The sequence below is a fragment of the Rhinolophus ferrumequinum genome, chromosome 22, assembly GCF_004115265.2.
Source record: "Rhinolophus ferrumequinum isolate MPI-CBG mRhiFer1 chromosome 22, mRhiFer1_v1.p, whole genome shotgun sequence".
Taxonomy (NCBI): Eukaryota; Metazoa; Chordata; class Mammalia; order Chiroptera; family Rhinolophidae; genus Rhinolophus; species Rhinolophus ferrumequinum.
The window spans coordinates 2,572,170-2,596,982 of record NC_046305.1 but is presented as its reverse complement, the minus strand read 5'-3'; the positions used below and the strand labels follow the sequence as shown (position 1 = coordinate 2,596,982).

The following is a 24,813-nucleotide window of genomic DNA, read 5'->3' as shown; positions in this document are numbered from 1 at the left end:
TGGCTCTTGCCCTCGGGGTGCTGCAGGCCTGGCAGGGGGAAAACGCTAAGCGATGCCCACACAGCTATTTACGAGACAGGCCCAATATGCCCAGTCTCGGCCGGCCGTCCACCCTTCTGGCCGCCAATGTGGTTCCCTCAAGCCCACCCACCACAGGCTCTTGACAGATTAGCATCGATGCCTGGAAATAAATGGCACACAGCTCTTAGTCTTAGTTTTCAGGAAACACCAAGTAAGTGTCAGTGCTCAACTTGCTGACAGTGTCAAAGGCAAACAAATCGGAGCCCAAATGAGCAAATCAGCACGTGTGGGGGAGGGGAGGAAAATGACACGAGGGTTTCAGACCTTAATCCTGAGTCACATCGTAAATCACCAACTTTTCCTAACGACAATGATCATGGCCCCATAATTAAGTGTGTGACATCATCAAAAAGCTTGCACCAAACTCTGTTTAGACACAAAACGAGTTAACAGACCACTTTCTAGTTTTCTGACTCTATGTGAGGAACAAACTCCAAGACCGTCTCTATCTAAATTAAACTGGAAATAGTTGTCAATTTTTTATTTTTAAAACTCTTAACCATTATTTAAAACTAGCTCCTTTTTAAGATTTATAAGACTTCTGATGTCTCAAGCAATACTTTAAATATGATTCTATTTTTTTAAAATCTGGTTTTAATTCCATCCTCTCTTGTTTTATTTTTTGTAGTCCTACTGCAAAAAAACAAACAAAAATTGTTTTCAACTTTCTCCATGCTTTGCTTTAAACAGAAAACATTAATACAGATGAGGAACAAACACTCGTTTCTTTTCCTTTAAAGCATCTGTCAAAAATAAAATATATGCTACATCCTTACATTCATACAGCTATAAATGAACCACAATAGTCTCTATTTACCTTATACTTTACCTTTACATGCCTCCTATCTTCACTCACTCACACACACACACACACACACACACACACACACACACACACACACACACCCATGGTTCTCCTCTCACAGTTCTATATCCAGGCTACCCCCTCTTCCCTCCAAAGCCACATTTACCAAAGCCCCGCTTTATTCCTTTACGCTGCCTCCCAACTGCCTCGAGTCTGGACTCTGTTCTGATTACTCTTCCATCACTGTCATCTCCAGTCACCAGTGACTTCCACGTTTATTCAGCAGGTGGGTTTCCACATCTCTCACCCTTCGCGAGTCCTGTAACATCTGCCACTGCTGACCACCTCCTTTCTGAGCTCTTCTTCCTCGACCTCCATGTTTTCAAATAAAATAAACAAGTCAGGTTTGCCCTCATCGGCTGCACAAGGCTGCAGGTCTCCTTCTGTGTCTCTACCCGCTCCCTCAGGTTCCCTGTGGGCACTTGTCCCTCCCACACGGTCCCTTTAGCATGTGGCTGGTTATCCAAGGGGCTTTGGCTTTGCTCTTATTCTCCTTGGAAAACGAACCTGAAGCAACTCCAAGTATGTTCTGAACAGAGAAATCAATGGAATTAAACTCCAAGGTGACCACTTGGAAAGCTGAGACATTTGGGTCTAAAAATTCTGGAAAGGCAATGCAGGGAAGTGATCAGAGAAACACAGGCCTCGGAGCCAGACTTTCTGGGCCACATTCTGGCTCTGTCACTTCCAAATGGCATCGCGTTGGTAATTCACCCAGAAATTCATCTGGGCCTCAGGTTCCCCAGAGGTACCTACCTCGTAGGACATTCTGAGGATTGAAGACTGTCATATTGTAAGCACTTTTATTAAAGTGATTATTAAACAAATTCTGAGATACCAGCTTTAAAAATTCAAAGTCATTAATATATGAGCCTACCTTGTAACTTCACATTTTGTTGTTTTTTTATGTTTTTCAAAACCCTTAAAATGCACTAACTCCAGTAGACTGAATCACTTTAGTAATTCAACACAATGCTACAGATTTCTAAGAGGACAGGGTCACACACACACACACACACACACACACACACACGATACCCCCCCACACACGAACAGTTAGAAGCAGCACAGATTTCTGGAGCTGGAAGCCAAGAAGTCTACTGTAAGGAGATCATTTTACAGACACGGATGCTCAGGAAAGACCAGGCTGTGATCTGTGAAAGTCCAGGGCAGCGTTGGGGCTAGAAGGCAGGTGGGAGGGCTGCATGACCAACTGCTAAGGAAACGTTTCCCTCACATTTTCATGATGTAGAGAAGTATTCTTTCTTAGAATGCAGTTTTGCTTTCAGGAAGTGTTTCCTTTCCTTGTGATGAAAAATCTGAAATTTGATGAGAAGGAAACTACCAAAATTGTAAGCTCGCAGCTACTAAACCCCACCTTCGTTCAGGGGGACTCGGCAGTCTCTCAGGAACGCGTCTATTCCACAGCTAAAGGTCCAGCCACATCAAAGGAGACCATGTATTTTTTAAGTTTTCATGGTTATTCGAATTACAAAAGTGATTTTAAACATCTATTGAGAAAAATGTCCTTCTTTTTGTTTCTGCAATCCCCACCTCTAGCAATCTTTTGAATGGTAGGCATAAAAAATAAGGTTAAAAGGCACAAATAAACAACAATTGGAGCTGCAAACACTTATGTGGGACTTGCTCTGCTGTCTGCAGTGAAGTGCAACAGTCCTTGTAGAAAGACAAAACAGAATGAGCAGACTTTATCCATGCCCAGAGAAACTATGCCAACTAAAAGGGAGGTTAAACAAATGCACATGAAAAAGACATTATAAGATGAAGACCACGAGAGCACACAAACGATGAACGGATGGAAAACTGCCCTGACTCAGGCACGGGCCCACCTTCCTGAGAATTTTGAAGACTTCCGATTATTCATGAGCGGTAGGCTCTTTGTGTCCGTGGATATTCTATATACAGGTCTAGCTACAGAGACTACTGAGCAAACATTTTCAAACACGAAACAAGTTATTTTACAGTTTGCAACTGACAAGTCCAAATAATAGAATTTTTTTTATGTTAGCTAGCAATCTGTTACAGAGCCAAGGAACAAATGACTAAGCCCCTGAAACCACAGCAGTAAGTCATTGAAAAAGGCGTCTGAGATCAAATGTTTCTGATCTCAGGGAGCTGGCATGCCATACACAGAATCCACAATAAAACGCATTTACACACGCACAAAACCACACTTCTCTGTGAGGAGCTCTGAAGTACTGATTGTCACAGTAGCGTCTACTTTGGCTAAACTACTTCCTTTTTAAGAAACAGCAAAGATATTCTTTCCAATTGCTTTAAAAGGAAACTAGAAACTCTTAAAGCCTATTTATTCTATTCCCTGGTTTGAAACCCAAACATGTATTATAATCTTTCAGACCACTAAGTTATTCTTTACCGTCAATGAAAGTGTAACTTAATTAAGCGCTTAACCTACAATCAGGTAATTAACAAACAGAACTAACTGAGTTGTTCTGCCAGAACTCCAGCAAAGCTGCCAGTACATGTGCCAGTGAAACATGGTTGGCTTGGGAGGAACAGGTAAATTTTCTATTTACATATTCTACAATGATCTGAAATGCAGCACCAGAAAGTGAAATCAGAACACCTCAATTATTGCCCTAGTTCTACTGCTTACCATTTTGGGGTCCTCAGATACCCCACTGAACCACTGTTTGTCTCTCTTTTTTTGGTCTGTAAATAGGACTAGGAATACCTACTTTATCATGTGTAAGGAACTAACAAGATTACATATGTGAAAGAGGTTGGTGAACCACAGTGGTTCTATACGTTAAAGGTGTCAGCATTTGAATATAACTGAAATGAAACAGAAATGGATGTAGTTACTGATGTCATCACAGGTAAACCTGGGTTACGTGGATACTCAGACAATCTGTTCTATTTTTTAAAATGTGCTTTAGACCTGAATGCGAGTGCGTTTCAAAGTGAGTTAGTTACAAATTAACTTTTAAAAAGCCTTCTAAAAGTTTTTTAAGTCTCTCTTCTGAGATAATACATTTTTTTAAAGCAAGTTATCTTTCCAAACTCATACATTCCCATTTTTTTCCAGCTAGAGAAAGAATTTGGCAAAAAGGCCTTGAAAATGCAGATAAGAAACTGGCCCCAGGTGCACGTTCCAGCTGTAAACCCAAAACCAGAGGCGGTGCGTCCCCTGGGAAGCAGACTTTAGAAAACGACTTCCTCTGATGACAGGGACACGCCTCTCATCTGAGGGCCTACAGACAATTTCAGGTGCTACACAGAAACTCCCTGGAAACAGAGAGCACACATTACGAAACGAGGCCACTCTTCTAAGCGCATATTAGCTCTAAGTCTAGGCATTCGTTTAGGACATGTCATTGCTCTTCTGTGACATTCCTGTAGGTGGCCCTCCATGGGAATACACCGTTTGAACCAGTAAAACCACCAGTCAACCTTTCGGCACCAATGACAGCCTTCCTACCCTGAGGCCACGTTTCAAGTTTCAGGCTCAGGCTGCTTGAATCTGTGTGGACACTGGACACCATCCCTTCTCCAAAAAGAAAGCAGTGAGGACTAACAAGAACCCACTCCAAAATGTTCCTGCCAAATATCAAAGTATGGGGGTGGGGGGTATCTTTTTCCAGCAGCACTTTTCACAGCAAACTAATGAGAACTAGCTTTTACAAATGCAAGAAATGTGACGCATATATTTACAAAAGAGCACCATCCATCTTCCTCTGTAAAAACAGTCCCTTTAAAGCTGCGATTACTTTCTCTGTGACAAATACTTGTTCTCTTCCCTAGAAAACCCCAGCCACCCATGAACCAACCCACGGCTTGACAGCTGCTACTTCTAACATATACTGTACTGTTTTGATCAAATAATAGAGAAACTACCCTGGAGCTAAGAGAAGTATTCGGCTATTTGATTGTTAAACACATTCTTCTGGTAAATTCCACGGCATACACTCCAACACGTTCCTTCTCACATCTGTCGAGCCGCTTCTTCGTGGTGCTAGATTCCACTTTTAAACATTTACTTTCTTCCCACTTTAAGCCTAATTCTGCCAACACTACAGCAAACACTCTGTTCCCATCACCAGCAGCTGGAGGCTCTGGGAACCCTGGACCCAGCTGCCCCCTTGCTGCTGGAAGTGAACTGTGAGCTGGAGCGGCCCAGAAACACACCGTAGGTCTGAGAGCAGGCGAGCACAGCGGGTGTGTGAAGAGGCAGAAACCATGAGATGCCACCTCGAGGGCATCCCAACCTCCCAGCATATCTGACTGATAACCAAAAATATGTGAAAGGTCCGATTTCCCTAATCTGCTAGTGTCAAAGCTCTCTGGTCCTAAAATTCTGAGCTCCTAGATATTTAGACCTTAGCGAAAGAATTGAGTTCACTGAGAACTGCAGTGGTTGTGAGCGGCGACAACAGTCAGAGGACGAACAGTTTGCTCTTGTTAGGATGTGCTTAGTTGTAACCACAGCCCCGCCACATTCTTCAAAACCTGAGAAACCCAGGCTGCAAACCACCACGGACTCCTAACTCACTCTGTGCCCCGAGTTCACACAAACACAGCTATTCAGAAGGGCCCTCTCTGAAGAATGTGTTTTCACTGCAGAGGAAGAACAGATCGATGTAAATAGCTGTGCATTTTTTTCCCTCTCAGTCTAACATCCGTAACATTCCAAAGTGCGTGCATCAACATTTCCTTTGCATAATCTCACAGGCAGCTAGCACACCTTCAGCACGGGAGCAAACGTTTGCTGGAGGACAGACACTGGAAGGCTCACACAGCTGGGGAGCGGGATCCACAGATCCCACGGTGCACCTTGACCCCACAGCTGGGAGAGCAACTTCTCAATACCAACGGGAACCCCACCACCAGCCTGAACAGGAATGTTTATGTTTTCACTTCTTCTTTGGTTATAATGAACAGTACAACAGAAAACATCAATGAGGAGTTGGTATTTTCTGACTCCGAACTCCCAGCCGACCTCAATCTGTGCTCACGTTCCTACCGTGGAGCGCAGGGCACGAGGTACCCCGCACAGAGGCTGCCCCCAGCTTGCCGCTACTGCTCTCGTCTCCCAGCGTCCAGCCCACCGAGCAGGGGCTGAGAGCATGTCCTCTGCTCTTTCCAATGCACTTACCCTTCGGAAGGACACCACGTAGAATGTGTCGCCCCTCCTGCGGATGGCGTCGAAGAAGTCCCGGTAGCCACCGGCCGACGCGTAGTACACCTGCAGCTCGCTGCCGGTGGGCCCACTGATGGAGAAGAGGCACAGTGGGTCAGGCCACAGAACCCCACGCCCACTCAAGACACCCCATCCTAAGGCTCGCCCGAATCACAAGAATCTCCACCAAGTATTAGGAGCATTTTGGTCATTTTTTCTAAGAACATTTTAAAAAGCCCAAGGTCAGGAGATCTGTAAGATCCAATTCACTAGGCTACAACTCTCATTTCTGAACCAAGGCTCTAAAACATACCCCAGTCAAGTGCATTGCAAAGCATGTAATAGTAATGAAAGCACCAGAAAATTATCTCTGCACTGGTTTGCATTTCAAAATTTGGGGTAACAAAAATTCAGTCTGAGGAAGGTATTTTTCACGGCTCTGCGAGGCCTGTGAAGACAGTGTGTGCCTGTCAGGCCACCGGTGTGGACGGTGGGAAGAGCCTCGGATCTGGGAACAAAGCCACAAGCCCTGGAGTCCTGCTCTCCTCAGTTGGGTGTCCCTGCAGGAGCCAGCCTCACAGCTAGCTTGGTCTCCTCATCCGTGGAATGAGCACAGCCGTGAGGGTCTGGCAGGACCTGGCAGGCTCAGCAGAGATGCTGGGTCCTTTGGCCGCAGCACGCGTGGACCCTGTTCCACAGGAGCCCTCCACAGCCGCTGGCGGAAGTTACTAAAAGGATGGGGCAGCGCCTCATAAAGCCGCAAACGTCACCTCAGCCCAAAGACTCATTCCCATGGATTAGTATAGTTCTTAATAACCAGGGTTTTTTACTTTTTAGCACAATAAGCCAACACTCATGAGCTAAAGGAAAGTTAAAGAAATAATACTTTATTTTTCTCCAAAAAGAAAACATGTATGTCCTTCTTTTGTGTTTTCAATCAATCTTCATTAACTTGCTAAGTGAAGTAAGTCGGAGAAAGACAAATACCACATGTTTCACTTATATGTAGAATTTAAAAAACAAAATAAGCAAACAAACAAAACAAATTCATAGATAGAGAACATTTTGATGGTTGCCAGATGGGAGTGGGGTGGGGGGCTGGAGAAAAGGGAGAAGGGATTAAGAAGTACAAATTGATCATTATAGAATAGTCGCAGGATGTAAAGCACAGCACATAGAGTCAATGACCTGGTGATAACTGTGTGGGGTCAGAAGGGAACTAATCGGGGGATCACATTGTAAAGTATGTAAATGTCTAATCACTATGCTATACACCTGAAACTAATATAATACTGTATGTCAACGGTAATTGAAAACTAAAAAACTACTTAAAAAAATCTTTCTTAACTTAAGAGGAGAAAAAGAGTGGCCAAAAAGGAAATTGTAAGTGAGTCATAGAACCTCCTTGGAAATGCTTCCATTTGCTCACTAGGCTATAATACTCTGAACACACGGCCAAGTCTCCCTACTCACGGCAGCTGTAGCTTGTAAAGTCAGTGCAAACACTGAGCCAGCAATTTGTGAGCCATGCTCCCAAGGGAAAACAGGGTTCTCCTGTGATCCCCTGGGTGAAGTCCCGCTGGAACTGTGATCCCCTGGGTGAAGTCAGGCCTGCAGGAAGCTTACGTGACACACGTCCTTTCCCCATCAGGCCCGTCCCAGCCTTCTGGTGCTGTCAACACAGGCGGCACATGGGCACTACACTCGGGGGCCACCAAAAGCACAAAAATATAAAAACATGGCCCTAAACTAAATACACTGGGAAAAGGATACTGTTTATGGGAGGGGAGCCGGAACAGAAGGCAGCACTGCCTTCTGACACCTCGCCTGGGAGAGTCCACACGTGTCTGCACATGGCCACGCCTGGGGTTACAAGCCAACTTCAGAAAGCAGGCAGGCCAGATACAAACAGGGACAAGGGCCAGCCGGCCTAATCACGTCCAGTTTCCTGGCCAACAGCACGCACACCGTCTCACCTGATCCTGGGGGTTTCTGTGTACTGGACGGCCAGGAGCTGGGAATCAGAGCCCTGTTCCAGAGCACCCTGCAAGGATAAAAAGGGTATCGTGACACACAGGGAATGACATGAAGACCGTCCCACAGGGACTCAGTCTACACGATGTGGACTAAACTCTCAGGAAAGCATTCCGTGTTTCTCTCATGGGTATTCTGACATAGTAAGTTTACATGACTGAACACCAACATAGAAATCAGAGCTCCCTTGTCCACATCCTGGGCTGACAGATGTGTCTTATGGAGATGAAGACATTTAAGACACTTCCCATACAGTTTTTAAAAAATAGCCCCAAAGCTCAGTGCAAGCTCCACAAGTTTTACGGCCAAGTTGTACATGTATTACTAAAGATGTAACAACTTGGGCTGGCCTAAAATAACGACTTCCCAAATGAAAAGTTCCTGAAGCCTGACAGGTCCTTGCGAAGCCGGAGCCTACTGTTTGCTGAGCTCAACACAAAAGTCTTCACGCCTGCATCCGCCTATGGACTAAGCCATCATTTAAGAGATCGAAGAAACAAGCCCTCTTCCCCCAGACTCAGAAAGAAGTCGGCTTTAAAAACACTGAGTTACAGAGACACTAGGAAACAGAATTTGGATGTGCCACTTCCCTACCTAAGATTCATACCAATGAACAAACGAACTTCTGAAAAACTGGCAATGAGCTTTCGGACTTGTAACTACATGGATTTAGCAAAAGGTCATAATCAGCAGAACTGTCAGGCAGGCAGTTACACGGAATGAGAGGGACTGAAAATCCCTAGCCCAGCTGTAGACTTATTTGCCTGTTCTTCCCGTTAGTTCTGTCACATTTTCACTTTATATACTTTGAAGCTTTGCTATCAGGAGCCTATATATTTGACATTATGTCTTCTTGATTTATTGTCCTTTTACTAGGAAATCTCCTTAGTCTTACAACATTCTCTGTCTGGAAGTCTACCTTGTCTGATTAATACAGATACACCAGCTTTCTAATGCCTAATGTTTGCATGGCGTACACTCGTTAGCACCCATTTATTTTCCATCTGTGTGTCTTTATATTTAATATTTAAATATAAATATTAACATTTAAAATATTTTTTATGAACAGCATATAGTTGGGTCTTGTCCCCTTAAAAATCTAGTTTGACAATCTCTCCCTTCAAACTGCTGTGGTTATTAGCCCATTAAATTCTATTACTAATGCAGCTGGGCTTAAGTCTACTACCTCAGTTTACGTTTTCTACTTATCCTTTTTGTCCTTTGTTGGTCCTTTTGCTGCCTTGTTTTTGTTGAAATACATTTTTTTCATATTCCACCCTCATTTAGTGTACTGGCTTTTAGCTGTACTTCTTCGTGCTGGTTTTCACTGGCTGCTCTGGAGAGCCACACTTTGATCTAGAAGTTACCACAGCCTACCCTGAAATATTATTTGAACAGTAAGAAAACTTCCTGAGAGTATATTCCATTTACCGCCTCTGTACCTCCTGTTCTTGCCATCTTACATTTTACTTCTACGTAACCTGGAAACCCCACAACAAACTGTTCTGAGTTTTGGCTTTAAAAAACAACACAAGTCTTTTAAAGACATGTATATACACACAAACACAAAATAAAGATACTAAAAGGGGGGCATTTATTTTTACCAATTCTTGTGCCGTTCCTTTGTGCTATCTGGGCTCCTATCTGATAACCATTTCCTTTCATCTAAACCACCTCTTTAGTATTTCTTATTTCTTCTGCAGACAAATTACTGCAGTTTCTGTCTGTCTGGCAATGTCTTTATTTTGCTCTCACTTTGAAGAACACTTTCCCTTATCTGACCCTTTATCTTTTCTAATCACTCAGTCTCGGAAGAGGGTCGAGGTGTGAAATGGCCCAGTAAGGTTCATAGTGCTGAGAAATGACCAAAATTCCCTCCACTCCACGGTACAAGTCACTCTACTGTTGGGTCCCCAGACCATGTGGAAGGGAAAAAAGGGGCAAGTGAGGGAAGGCCACCTAAGCAGAGCAGCAGCCGGGGACTGGGCGGGGCTGCGTCCGGCTCCTTCTGCGGGACAGGCGGGCTGTGCATCGACAGCCACGCAAGCTCAGTGGTCGTCCTCCTCCCTGCGCCTGCGCAGAACTTCTTCCCCTTCCTGGGACACGGCCCCTGCCCTTCCTCTCCCTGTATCAGCTGGAGTCCCATGTTTGTGACCGTCACCTATGCTCACTACACAAAGATATACCCTCTTAGCAGCAGAGAAAAGCAAAAGACTTGAAACTGCAAATCCCTGCCAAATGCTCCAAAGCTGTGAAATTAAAACAAATTATTTTCATTGCATTAAAATTCCTTCAAGATTAAGGAAGAGCGACCACCACTTACACACAGTGAGCTCTCCGTTTCTTTAGCTAACACCAGGACAAAATTACATGAGAGAGCATCAGAAACTAAGGCGAAGAAAGTGACTGAGGCTGAGGCCGTAAGCCGTCTCCATGAGGCCATCACAGCAGCTGTGCCCCTCCCCTGACAGCAAGGGTCAGGGCCTACACTGGACACCCCCACTTTCTACCACCAGGTCCTGCCAGTAGGACGTGCTGGCTTGCACCAGATTTGGGGAGCAGAGAGAGTCAGACCCCCTTCTCCGTCTGCCGTGGAGGCTCTGGCAGACACGCGTCTCCGCAGGGCTGTGCTCCGTGGCACCTGTGACACTGGCAATGACTACCTGCAGCCTCCAGCAGTCAGTCCTACCTGCCAGTACAGCTGCCGTGATACGTGACACAGGGCGGAGGAGGGGCCCAGAGAGGCGCGTGGTAGGTAGTCAAAGTGTGCGAGTGTCAGAGCCGGTGTCCTCCCCACCTGGCTCCTCAGCCACTGTGTGGAGGAAAGCCATCCTGGACAGCTGGACCAGACTGGGGGTGCGGGGGGGTGCGGGCACGCTGGCATTCCATCAAGCTACTGAGAATCGGAGGCAGCTGCAGCAACAACCGTGTGTTCCCCGAGTGCAGTCTCTGCAGAGAAGCCCCTGCACCGCAATGTCTGGGAGCCACACAGCTGCCCACTCCCTGCTGCTTCCATAGAGAACTCAGCATTCTCTTGGGCAAACTGAGATAATATTGACTGTTTACTGTTTGTCCCTCCACCAGAACGTAAGCCCCGTAAGGCGAGGATTTTCTCATCCTCGCCATCACGTCCCCAGGGTCTGGAGCGCGACCTGGCTTACTGTCACCACCACAGTAATGGCCGCTGGGGGCTTGCAGTGTGCCAGCTGCCACGCTAAGTGCTTCATAGTAACACATATTTGCCGAATGACGGAATGACAAGCATCGGGGCTTGGTGGCAAACAGCAATGGAAGTCCAATTAAGCAGGTGCTGAATGAGAGCTGTCATTAATCTGCAGAGCTACATGTCTGAACTCAGGAATGTCTCCGTGGACATGGGTCCTGAGTTTCCACACATGCTTTCTGAAGAGCTGTGAGAACACAGATCACCAGCATCGTGTGTTCTACCATTTGTGCCAAACACTCCACCTGGACACATGGATGTCCATGCCCGGGAAGCCCTGGCTTGAAAGCCAGTCTGAGGAGAGCAGGGAGCCCTAGCGCTAAAATTGAGGGGCGGGGAGCCTGGCCTGACAGCTCTGCGGAAGCAGCGGGAGGCCGGGGAGCCGGGGGCCTTGGGGGGGGGTGAGGGGGGGCCTGCAGAGGAAGCTTCCGGCACAGACCCCGAATGCCACTGGGACAGCAGTAGAGACAGACCTGCAGGATGCGTGTCTTCTGGTCACCGTGCGTCATCCTCCTCGACCTGGTCCTTTCCACTTCGTGCCTCTGAACCCACCCTCGAAGCTCATGGTTTAACCTGTAAAACAGCTTCATGAATGAGACAAACCACACGGAAATAAGTCCCACCTGGTAAAAGGAGTTACCCACATCATACAGGCCCCAAAGAGTGCCAGGGGCCTGAGGATCAGTGCTGCTTTCTGGTCTGAAAATACTAAGATACTGAATGTTAAGTTCATGTCAGGAAGACACGACCTTTCCTACGGCAGCCTCCTCCATCACGAGCTCAGAATTCGCAGAAAACTGGAGCCACACACCTGGCCAGTGCAAGCCCGGGTGCGAAGGCTTTCCACACAACGTGTCTGCTGTCTCTCGGCTGCGTACACACCAGCAGCGGAGATGCCGGGGCACATGACCCACCACCAACTGTGCGTCACAGCCTTTGAAAATCATCCCCTTGTGAGAAGGAAAAGAATGAACTCCCATGCTCGAGAAAGAGACGAAATTCCAATGCACTATAATCCAAAGTTTCTAATACCAGAAATTTAAAAAAGCCTAGTCTACATATAACTTCCCTTTATTTTGTTTACTTTTTAGAGCAGTTGTGAAGCAGTTGTAACTAAGCAGTTTTTGAGGTTCAAGGATAGGATCCAAAATCACAAGAAAAACTTCAAGGAAAAACTAGATATGAAAAGGTGCTCTACTGGGAAAGTGTCTCCAGAATCACATGTCTTAAATTACTATCTTCCATAATTTGAAGAAAAAGGCACCTTCCACTATGAATGTCACCACCAGCAAGTCTAACACACACCTGAGTTTCTATGTTAATGTCATTCTGGAGTTTTCAAACAAGGCGTACGTAGTAGATACGCGGCCCTAAAACCAGTGCACGAAGCAGAGCCATCCCCGTCTCTGCTGGGCTAGTGGGACCGGACACCAAGCCCTGCATCTCGTTACCTAACGAGTCCTCAGCTGCTTGGACCGCTGAACACACACGTTCCCGGCCCCGCCATCTGAGCAGGGACCCCCCCGCCGCGCCGCGCGCCCCACGCACCTGAGGGACTCGCTGGTGTTGATGAGGGGCCGGCACGGAGGCGAGGGCACGAAGAGCAGCGGGTCCTCACTCAGCACCATCAGGGCCTTGTCGCGTGACACCGCGTGGTCGGCTCTGAAACACACGTGCACACAACACAACGTGTCTCCTGCGTCCCCACTTCCTAAGCCAGCCAGCGCTGGCGTCAGCTCCTTACGGAAGTGAAACACAGACCGAGCCTAGTGCAAGAGAAGCCAGGAACAGCCCACACCGCACGACGTCACACTCTGGTTTCCCGCTCCCCTCACACCACCCACAGGTCCAGCCCCCGTGATGGAGCAGTTTTTATGCACAAGAAGCTGCCACAGTCACACGTGGCGCGTGTCTTCAACGAGCTCACGGTGCACACAGTGCTGCTGGGACCGAGGAGGTGACACAGGCGGGGACCTGGGGAAGGCCCCCCGAGCTAGGAAAAATGGTGTCACGTTACAGACTAAAGCAGTGCGGTTGTTCACAGTTCTGTGATAACAAAACCAAACAGTCTCCTTAAAATGTGGGGCGGGGGACAAAATACTTGGCAGGATAAAAATGAAAGTGCAAAAAGCTGACTATAAAACGTGGACTACGGAGGAATCTGAATCACTAAGACGTAAAACACGAGGTGACTTGAACCAGTTACTCATTAGCTGACAAAACACACTTTCCTAACCACCGCACGACCCACATGATGTGAGCTCACAGCCAGGCTCGATGCAGCAGGCAGAACCTCGCTGGAAATCAGCAGTGGAGCTGGGGTACCGCTGCGGTTTATTCTCTTCCATCTGCTACTTTAACCTTTCCCACTAAGAAATCTTATATGTCTCGAATTTCTTTATATACAATGCTCTGGATTTTGAAAATTAGATAAGCTAAAGCCCAAAAGGAAAAAAAACGTTAACATGTAAAATCGGACATGGCTTTCATTAATTTATTCAACAAATATTTACTGAACACCGACTGTGTGCCAGGCCCTGTGCTAGGTGCTGGGAGCCCAGCAGAGAACCCGAGAAATGACGGCTGTGCCCTCAGGACCTTAGAGTGCAAGATGGACCAAAGATGCGAGAGAATACACACAGAATAAACCCAAACTGTGGCAAGAGCTATGGAAGAAATAAACAAACAGCTCAACTAGGAAACCGACAGCAGCAGCTACTCTACACAGTTCTGAGAAGCAGATGGCCTTTCAGCCAAGGCCTGAAGGATGACAAGAAGCAACTGGGGAGGAATGTTCTAGAGAGAGGGAGGGTGGAAAGTGCAGGTTCAGGGAAATTAGAGAGACCACTGACCAGCCAAGGAGCTGTGAGCAAGTGAGGGAAGCACATGATGATATGGAACTCCTGCACGTAATGAGAAGGGTCTTATTTCTGTGCTTGTTCCCACTGTGCCGCCTGTCACACCAACGGATCCATGGAGGCCGAGGGGAAGCGGGAGGCCCGGGAGGAGCTGCACGGTGACCCAGGCCAGAGCTGGGGCAGGTCTCTGGGAAAGTGTTGATGGCCCCATCGGAAGGACCACCGGGCGTCCGGCATAAGCAACAGAGAAGAGGAAGATGGTTGCCAGGCTGCTCGGGGCCAGACCGGGGAGCGGGAGCGAGTGCTCCCTGTGTGAGTGTCAGGTGGAAACATCAAGTACAGATGTCAGGGGAACCAGCGGCTGCGTGAGTCTAGAGGCTTGCAAGTCTGGACAGGGAAAAAAGTTGAGTCGGGGGCACACAGACGTGGGCTGTGTGCACCATTAGGGATGAGTCACCTAGAGGGAAGAAAACAAGAGTTCACAGTTCTAAATCCTGGGACAGAGGCCATGCCCACAAAGATTGTAAAGCAGCAGCTGAAAAAGGAAGAAAATAGAACATGTAGCGAAATGCAGAATGTTTCAAGGAGCCAAGTGCTGAGGAACGACCATGTAGGATGGAGACAGAAGTTTCCACTGATTTTGGCAACACCGAAATCACTGGCCCCCTTGACAAAATCATTTGGCACAGTGGGGAAACTAACTTGAGGCAAAAGAGACTTCTACGCGTGACACACACGAGGGAAAAGCAGCGCCTGCTGAAAATACACAGACTTCCTCCCTGCACCTCACGCAGACACGTCTCCACGTCCTGCCTGTGGCCTGTTGCGGTCAGGTTGTGTGGGACAAAGCAGAGGCGATGCCTCCCAGTAACAACACAGGCAATGGCCACACACGGGAGCAGATCAGCTAAACCTCCACGCTCAGGAGGAGGAGGAAATCTGCCTGGTCCTTGGGGAATCCTGGATGCCTCTAGGAACATGCTGCTGGCCACACTGCAAACCCGCCTGCAGACACGGCCCATCCCTGTTGCTTTAAAAGTCAGATCTCATACGTACAAACACACAAGCGCTGCAGTCCCTCAGAAAAGTCCATGCTGCTTTTGAAAATACGTTTCTGATTTATAATTTTATTTCCATGTGATAAACTCTAGTAATGGTTTCTGCACATCTGTGCTGGTTGGCTTTGTTCTACTGGCCAAAAATATTCTTTGGAAAAGAGAAAAGAATCTGACAGAAATACCAGGAAAGAGAACGAGTGGGTGGCTCTGGGGAAGAAAAGGGAGACTCTCCGCCAACACACGACCTGGGGACGCTCAGGTCCGCGCCGACCCTGCCACGGCCCGGGTGCCAGGCTGCCGGGAAACCACTCAGGAGTAAGACCTCAGCAGATAAAGTGCTGAAGCAGGACAGTGCCAGGGAGAACTCCTACACACATGTGACCTCCCTGCCTGTCTGCCCCAGGCAGTGCGGACTGGAGCCTGTTGGCATCACCACGAGGCCACCTTCCACTCTCAGAAATGTCCCAATGTGCTCAACAAATTACATGGTCGTCTCATGATACACCACCCACTTCTAAGACTGAAAAATACATGCAGTTAGTTATGAAATGACAGGCAAATGCAGTATTATAAATCATGGGACTGGGATCTCCTTCCTTTTTATTTGAACCAGTTATTTGAACCAGTTCTCACAACTCTGCTAAAAAATGAAACATAATATAAAATAGACTGCATTAAGAAACAAGTACAAGTGTCATGGCAGAATATAAATAAATCACCTAAACGAATGTACATTTGGTGCTTTCAAATGTAGCACAAACTTGTTTGGTGTCTCTTACTCAGCATTTGTAATGAAAAAAGCAAGAGTGTCAAATTAATGGGCTGATACCTACTCAAATGTGTGTATATTGTGGTGTTTCAAGATGTCTGTTAGTGCATATAAACTGAGATTTTAAGATCACACCTCTACAGGAATTCTAACACTGGGAAAGGTCTCCAAAAGGAAATTTCTTCTCAAAAGTGATCATAACAGGAAACTACTGACAGCCTCAGGAACCTGTCTGTTTACTACTTAGCAACTGCGACGAAACAATCGGGACGTAAGCTACCCTACAGAACGCTCGGTCAGCCTCTGCACGCCGGCTGAGCACACAGCCCTCTCTACCTGTAGCTGTTTTCCTGGGAACCGTCCGGCGTGTCTCGCGCCTCTTTGGCAGAAAATCCCAGAAGACGCCGCCTCTGAAGTGCAGGGTTCACACCAGGGTTCATTCTCCTGGAATCCTGTTCCAAAATGCTGAAAATGTAAAAATGCAAAACAGTAAGTGAAACAAAACTGTGTCCCACCCGCTCTGTGTTGCTCTGAAGCAACCCCGAGTTTCTGGGTAGGTCCAGGGGCAGAGCAGGACAACACAGCACGCTGGTGTGGCCGGCCCACAGCCTGGCATCTGTGCACGGGACGATTCAGAGAACACATTTACAAGTACACAAACACCTTACTCACAAACTATTGAACAACATCCACATTCTGTATCTTTTAAAAACATTTTTATGTATGGGTATAAAGTAGAAATAAGTACAATGTGCATATAAACAAATTTTAAACTCAGATAATAACTGAAAGAAGGTCTCCTGATACTGCAGGCTGGTATTTCCAATAGGGAAGTACCTCAAATGCAATGGAAATTGCTCTGTTTAGCAACAGTCACATTAATTAGCCTTTCAAAATGCCAGAGGGCAGGCATCAAAAAAAGCTAACAAAAACTATTATAAAAATACTTCTATTTTTATTTACATGTAAAAATGTCCTCTTCTTTTGCTCCAATCTCTAATATCTTCATTCATCAGTGTATGTCCTCTTGATGAACGTAAGTAGTTTGGGGCAAGCAAAAACACACACACACACACACAGACACACACACACACGAAAGATCACAATGGTTCTTTAACACTTTTAACTCATTAGTCCTGGGCGTAGAGGTCTGTACCATGGATTGTGTGTGTGCACTATTTTTGACACCACGCACACAATGTACACCAGTTATAATCTTGAAATTGAACAAAAAGGGGACCTGCTGAGGGCAGCACAGCAGAGGGAGCCCAGATTCTATGCAGAGAGTGACAGGGAGCAGGAGGCTGAGGTGAGCAGAGGGCCCTTGTAGCCGGTGGCTCTCAAAGGAAGGTTCTCCGGGGGGCAGTCCTGTGCCTCAGATCTGGGGGAGGGCCGACCAAAAGTGGCCACCTGTCCGGTTGACGGATGACTTGTCAGTTAAACCAGCTCGGGATTATTCCTACTTGGAAGTTTCCAAAGAGCCCTCCGACTGTCCTTGTAAATCCCCCGATTTACCGGCACCATGACAACGGGCCTTCTGGCTCACAGCTCATGGCTGTGACACGCAGACGCCCTGAGTTTCACTGTCAGTTCTGTGTGCTCCCCCTGTACTCACTTCTCAGATACACCGGCCAGACATCAGTTTGGAGGCTGACTGCTCTGGCTCATACGTGTCACTATTGTTCCCAACGGCCACACTGCTAGAGATTACCACAGTGTGACGACAACTGTGGTAAGCATAGCTACTTCAGAAACTTGACTCTTAGGTGAAGGGCTCACGCGACCTCATTTAGTGGACTTAAAACATGGCCTTTCCAACACCTTCCGTCACACAGTCCACAAAGCACGTCAAGCCAGGCAGTGCGTCAGTGAGGAGGCAAACGTCAGGATCCAAACAGCCTCTGAGTCTCAATTTTATTATCTACCCATTGGCCCAGGAGGTATTTTGAAAAGGGAATATATTAAGAAATTTTATAAAGAATCTTTTAAAGTTGTTCACTTATTTTTTTAAGTTCTGTTTGTCATTTGGCCTCCTCTCCCTGTAGTTTTTAAGTATGAAAATGAAATTTCTCTTAAGCTAAGTTACAGACAAGATGACTGTCCAATTCAGCTCAAAAATCTATAAATGCTTGAACCCTACAAAATGATCTACATAAACTAATTTTAAGCATCTGAATAACTACAGATTTGTGTTTCCCTTGTTTTTTAATATTTGAAAGACATAAAACAGCTTTATTTCACTGCCAGAATTCAAGATTGTCTTAGCACAATTGTGACACCACAAATGCTAAGAAAGGAAATTGACAGGCCTTGTAATGGACAAATGTATGCAAGACTGTGAGAAAGTTACTGCTGACGCGAACCTTTAGACTCTTAGCCTGAGTGTTTTGGCGTCATTCAATGTCCAGTGAGGAAAAGCGAGGACGCAGTGACAGGGAGGGGAGGATGCTGACCGCACATGTCAGTGACCACAGCTCCTAACATGAGCAAGGTAGTCTAATCCAAATCCTTCCGTGATTGGCTGACATCAGGTTCTACTCACTACTTTCAAATAAGCTAATAAATACCAAGAAAACACAAGTCCCTGTGTCTCTTACAATAAGAAGCATGCTTCTCCTTCTTGCTACCACAAGGCACAAAATAACCTTCCACCAATACACCTGGACCACGGTACGGGCCTGTGGGCCTGAAGAGAGTAGGTTAACAAACACGGGCAGGTCATTTCGAGTTCCTCAAAGGTCTGGAAAACGCATGACAAGAACTGTGACTTCCAGCCACCCTCTCCCACCTCTGTAAACACCTGTCCAGGGTCCTCCCTCTGCCTGGATGCCCTGCTTCCCGGTCAGCCCGACAAAACCCTTCTTTCTTAGCAACTCGGGGCTACACTTTCTGACTGTCCACCATGTACGTGCTACATACTGTGCAAGAGGCTGGGGGTGTAAACAAAGGAACAAGGTGGAGCTTCTGTTCTTAAAAACGCACATAAGAGTCTACAGTGGTGAACACAGACATAGCAGCCAACGACCAGTAACAAGTGTGAGTTCTGGGTGTGCAAATGGGATAATTTGGGGGCACCAGGAAGAAACACTTAGCCCCGCCTGGGGGCAAGCTGAACTTGCTCACGCCACTCTGAGTTCTGCGATCCCAAGTCCCTTGCTTCTCTTCACCGCTCCCCCACCTACACACACACCATGACGCAGAGCTCTGGTCTGAACTTGGAACACATGTAATCACACTCTAAGTTAGTCTGCTTTTCCCACACAATATGGTACTTCCTATGAGGTCTGCAAACAGCACTTTTAACACCATTCAGTGATAATTTCCTTGTGATTTCCTCTTTGATCTGTGGGTTATTTATACTGTGGTTTTTCATTTTAATCAGACAGCTCTTAGCTGTCACCTTTCTGTTGCTGATTTGTGGCTTAGCGGCACTGACCGTGAATGCATCTCTCTGTTTGTCTTTGAAGCTTGTGGACACCTCTCTTATAACCTAGTACAGACTGATTTTTTTAAACATTTTCATATATGGTTCTAAAAGTCTATGCACTTATAAATGCAGTGTTTACTTACATGGCCGTTAGATCACATTTGCTAATGCTAACACGCAAATCTTCAATAGCCTTGCAGATCTTCTGGTCTATGTGGTCTATGGAGGGGCAGGTTCACTTAAACCTCCTGCGGTAGCAGTAGAATGTCAAGCTCCCCCTGTCCTTCTGTCAGCTGTTGTTTTCAAGACATATTATTAGGTACGTGCTAGTTTAGCATTTCTGTCCCTTTCTGGTAAACTACACTTTTTAGTCACTGTGTAGTGACTATGTCTAATGATGCTTTTCTTCTTACAGTATGTTTGTCTGATAGAGCAACTCCAGCTTTCTTTTCGGTACTATTTGCTTTGTCCATCCTTCAACTTTCAGCTTTTCTGTAGCTTTAATGCATTTGGGTATTTCTCTTGTAAACAGCACAAAGGTGAATTTTGTGTTTCCGCCCTGCAGGCTGACAACCTCTGCCTTCTAAGAGCGGCATTCCGTCCATTTCCACTTACAGTGATCACGAATTAACATCCCAGGTTCATTTCTGCTGTTGTATTTGGTGCTTCTGTATCCAGTAGTGTCTTCCCCTCCCGTTCCATTCCTTCTTTTGGACGAGTCTGTCACCTCATCCCAGGATCGTTCTTCTACTAGATTTGGAAATGATACGCTCTAATTATATTTTGTTAGGGGTTACTGAAATTTTTTCTAATTTAGAAAAATTAGATGTAATTTTTATGTATTTAATATATAATTTAAAAGTGATTTAATGCCGATGTAATTTAATAATATTTTTGCCTACTTCCCCAAAGGCATAGCAACTGAGTGCACTAACTTCAATCACACGCCTCCCGATGGCCAGGCAGCACCACCGGAAACCTCTCCCATCCGCTTCATTAACCTTGCAAACCGGATACACTCAGTGTTCTCGCTCAGCAACTTTGTTAAAGCTTCATTCACACTTGTTATTTTTGTTGCTTTTGTTGTTGGCCATTCATTTCTGCATCTCAAACCTTCTTCTGAGGTTATTTTCCTTCTTTTTAAGATTGCAGGATCCTTATTTTGTAGGATGCCCCTCACTCTGGGTTCTTCATGATAAATGCAGGTTATGCACTTGGAGTGAGTGACCTCGTGCCCTTCAGCGGACCCACCAGAAGGCACAAGGCCAGTGTGCATCCTGACTGGAGATGTCATTCTGATGTAACCTTGTCTCTCTTGGTGTCTCTCATGTTTCCATTTCTTTGTCTCTGTGTCACATTCTGCACAATTTCTTCAGATCCATCTTCTCATTCACAATTTATTTCTTCAAATGTGCCTGTTTTGCTGTTTTAAGCTGAGCACTGTTTTTCTCATTTTAACTATTAATGATCACATTTCCAGGTTTTTTTTTTCCCCAAAATGTCTTAATTCCGATAGCCCTTTGCTTCTCTGTCATTAATTCCCTCTTTAACATTTTTATTTTACATTTTGTATGTGTTATTTCAAATATTTAGTCTTTCAGAGTCTGACCCTGCAGTTTGTCACTTCCTCTAACTCTTGCCCGTGGCGGATTGTTTCCTGGTGTTTAGTGACCTGGGGATGAGAGGGGGCTGGACTCATGCGCAGCTGGAACTCCACCTGTGACTGTGTTTCCAGGGCTTTCCACTGACAAGGGCCTGCTTCTGCCAGAAGTCCAGCGGTACCAAATACACAGGGCCACTTAAACTAAATTTTTGTTTTGGGCTTTTAGGGGGCATCACCAGGATGTAAATTCAGGCTCAAACCGGCACAAGGTGGGGCTTGTGGAAACGAATTCCCTGGGAAGCCAGTACCAAGGTAGGTACTTATCAACACTCCCTATGCAGTACGGCAACCTCCTTTTTCTCTTTTAGCAACCAAAAAGGTCATTGTCTATATGGCAGGAGGAGCGGGAGGCCTCAATTGTGACTTCCTACCTTGCTTGATTCCAGAACTTTCTTTCCTGTCAGCAGACTCTAGGACAAAAGGATAGGAAGTGAGTCCAGGACAAGCACCACTTCCAATGCTAGCTGACCACATGGATTCACATTATCTTAATGTTTCTGGCCTCTGAAAAGTCCTTCTTTTGTCCTCAGTTCAGCCACTGAAGAAGTTCTGAGAATGTGTTTCCGGCCACCACTGCCTGGCATAGGGACTGCAAAGGGCTCTGTGCCTCCAGCCGCCAGGTTGCAGAACAGCAGTCCTTACGATCTCTTGGGCAATGGGGGAAGAAAAACACCTGATGGTATAGTAGAGAAGGCAGAATTTTTCACTCTAATTTTTAAAGAGAGACCTAGATTAAATCTCAGGTTTTTCAACTATAAAGCATGACTAAAAATCATAGCACCAACCCCAATGGGTAGTCAGGAAAAAGGGTTTCTGACCACGTGGCCCCTGCCTCCTTCAGTCCTTATTGTTATGGGCCCAGAGTGGGCCGGATGCTGGAATCCTGCGCCAAAAATAGCTGGGTGCCTTCTTTACCAGCCACATGACATCAACAGTCAGCACAATTAACCCTTTAAAGGCTGCTTATGTCCTTTGTCTGTGTGATAACCACTCAGTGACCCAAAACTCTTCAAACTGGCTGGTTTAGTGACACAACCCTGACCAAACTGTCCTCCTTCAGACGTGAGATGTATTTACAGGCACCACCAAACGCCTTCGGGAAGACCGCCCTAAGGCAGACGTGCGTTTAGCGGGCCTGTGCGGACATGTGCTCTCACCTGGCCCCGTAGCAACAAAGCACCAAAGCCCATCTACACCGACCCTCTGAGACCTTAACAGGTTTATTGCGGTAACATGACCTGCTCTGAGAGCTGAGGTTCCTAAACATAAAATGCTGTGGAAATCTCCGATTAAAATGTCTGTTTGGCCACACTGAGTTTTGTGGTGCCTGAGAAAAGTTCACGGAGAACTCACCACCTGTTTTTCAGAAGCCTACAGAGTTTCCAGACCAATTAAAACATAATAACGCTTCTTGCAGAGCCAATAATTATCTTCCAAATGGCACTCATGATGTTCAACTGCGGAGTCCCCACTCCTCTGGCTGCCTGCCAGCCTGTGAAGGTCCTCAGTTCTGGGTGACGGGGCAACCAAGAAATGCTTCTGCAGAACAGACACGGGGGCAGCTGCACCCACAGAGGTCTGGGGCAGGGTGGGCGGCAGCGTCCACACCACTGCTGCTCTTAGAGCTCCGCTCTCCCCCTGCTACTCCAGGTTCCCTCTAAAAGAAGCACTTCCCGGTGCTCAGGAATTTCATGCAGTCTCTTTCCGGTTTCCCTCGTGGGGCCTGAGGCATCCAGCTTGCTGAGATGCTCTCATATCACTTCACTGCTTCCAGCTCTGCTCTGTGCTGCTTTTCTTCTATCTAAGCCTTTTAACGTGGTTTGTTTTTGGTTTTTTTAAAATTTGAACAGTTCCTAAAACTCCCCCTACTTCTTGGCTTTTGGTTCCTAAAGCCTTCACAGATCTTCTCTGGCAGTTCCTCAGGATTTTCAAGTATTTAAACTTTTCCCATTCTTAATACCAGTTTGTTCTTGAAAACAAAACTTTGCTGGTAAAACAGAACCTGTCACGATGGACCCATGGAAGTGACATCCAGCCCCACACGTGCCCTTCACCTCAACAGCGGTGACCATTGCCAAACCATTAAAATCCACTGCTCCTGACTTTTCTTCCAAATCCCTATCGACTCACGAGGGCTTCCGCGGCAAGACGTCTGCCGGCACCACCCTTGCTTCCTGTAGTGGGTCCATCTTCTCACGTGCCCGTCGACGCTGTCGCGGAAGCCTCTGTGAAGGCCACTGTCACCTGAGTCTTCAAGTGACATCTACTCACTCTCCTGCACACCACAGCTGTTCACATGTGTGGTCTCTCACGAGACTTTGATTCATGTTTGCAGCCCTGGCTCCCTGCTCAGTAGCTGGCAAACAGTCGGTGTGTCTGACTGAATCAATGCATGACTACTTCCTGGGGCCTAGGTAAGAACTGAGGACTGTGAGCACACGGGTTTTGAGGAACAGCAAATAAACACATACAAACACACTGGATCTGTTCTGGGGGGAACACCTGTCTCTACAGGACAGAACTGAAGAAGCAAACGACACGACCTGAGACCTGAGAGCTGTGATAAAATACGCACGAGAAACAGTAATAGCATAAAGGCCAACTTCAACACTGGAAGAAAATGTCTGCGACAGACTGTGTAATTAGTGAGAAGAGGCTGAAGAAAGCCAGAGCTTTCTTAAAATCACCACTACATTAAAACTATGAGCTGAAGAGAGAAGGAAGTTCTTCCAGGCTGGGGATGCTGTGCGTCAAGGCCCAGCAGCACAAGTGGGTAAAGGGCAGCGGAGCAAGCTCAGCAGGTCGCCCGTCAGGGACCAGACCCGCGTGTCATGACAGCAACTCAGGCCAAAGGGAAGGGGCTTGGCCAACACTACAAGTGGCCTTTGAAAGGGGAACGTAACGAGCTGAAGACAGGAGGAAATGTAATAGCTCACTGCAAACTGTGGGGAACTCATTCACTCAGAGCACAGGTATCTACTGATGGACTCCTGTGTGCCAGGCACTGTTCTAACAGTGAAAACCAAAGAAAGAAATCTCTGCAGGGAAAGAAGTAAAATAAACAAGTAAATTACACAGGCAAGTGGAAGGTGAGACGTGCTACGGAGAAGTATCAGGAGGAAGCGGGGCGGGGGGGGCAATTTCGAGAAGGTGGTTGGGGACACCCCACTGAGGGCGCCTGTGAGTGAGCCCTTGCCGGGGGAATCTCTGGGGGAAGCATTCCAGGCAGTGGGAATGATAAACATGAAGACCCTGCCAGAAATTTCTCCTCAGTCACGCCCTTCTCAAGACCTCCCTCAGAGCCACCTTCGGAACACACAGAGCTGACTGTGTCGGCCCCTGCTGGGAACCCAGGTGGGGTGGCACAGCAGATAAGGGGCCCTTGCGACGTGGCCCCACTGATACTTCCAACCACATGCAGCAGACACCGAAGCTGTCACTGTTTGCTGGCAGTCAGGGCACTGCATAACTGTGCCTATTAGCACGCTGTTCCCTCTGCCTGGTGTGCCTTTCCCGTACTTTCCACCTGGCAAATTGTAATCCCACGTCAAGGTTCAGCTTCCTCTGTGGGGATTTCCCTTATCACTCTGTCATTCGACAGAAATGCCTGAGCCTCTCCATACGATGGACCTTCTCCTGGAGGACGTGACCTTCAGTGCTCGGTCCCTCCTCAC

At 46.8% G+C, this 24,813-nt stretch overlaps 1 protein-coding gene across 2 annotated transcripts in view; it reads right to left on the bottom strand.

Annotated features, from left to right (window-relative positions):
- ATF6 (activating transcription factor 6) overlaps positions 1 to 24,813 on the bottom strand; it is a 93,368-nt gene that overhangs the window by 40,170 nt on the left and 28,385 nt on the right. For both annotated transcript variants that reach the window (XR_004421677.1, XM_033093622.1), the window contains exons 11-15: positions 16,386 to 16,514; positions 12,913 to 13,026; positions 11,838 to 11,937; positions 8,084 to 8,151; positions 6,084 to 6,198 (exon numbers count right to left, since the gene is read on the bottom strand). Coding sequence is in view for 1 of the 2 variants with exons in the window: in XM_033093622.1 (XP_032949513.1) it covers positions 6,084 to 6,198; positions 8,084 to 8,151; positions 11,838 to 11,937; positions 12,913 to 13,026; positions 16,386 to 16,514 (526 nt within the window). In the remaining variant the exon portion in view is untranslated. The remainder of the gene's footprint in view (positions 1 to 6,083; positions 6,199 to 8,083; positions 8,152 to 11,837; positions 11,938 to 12,912; positions 13,027 to 16,385; positions 16,515 to 24,813) is intronic.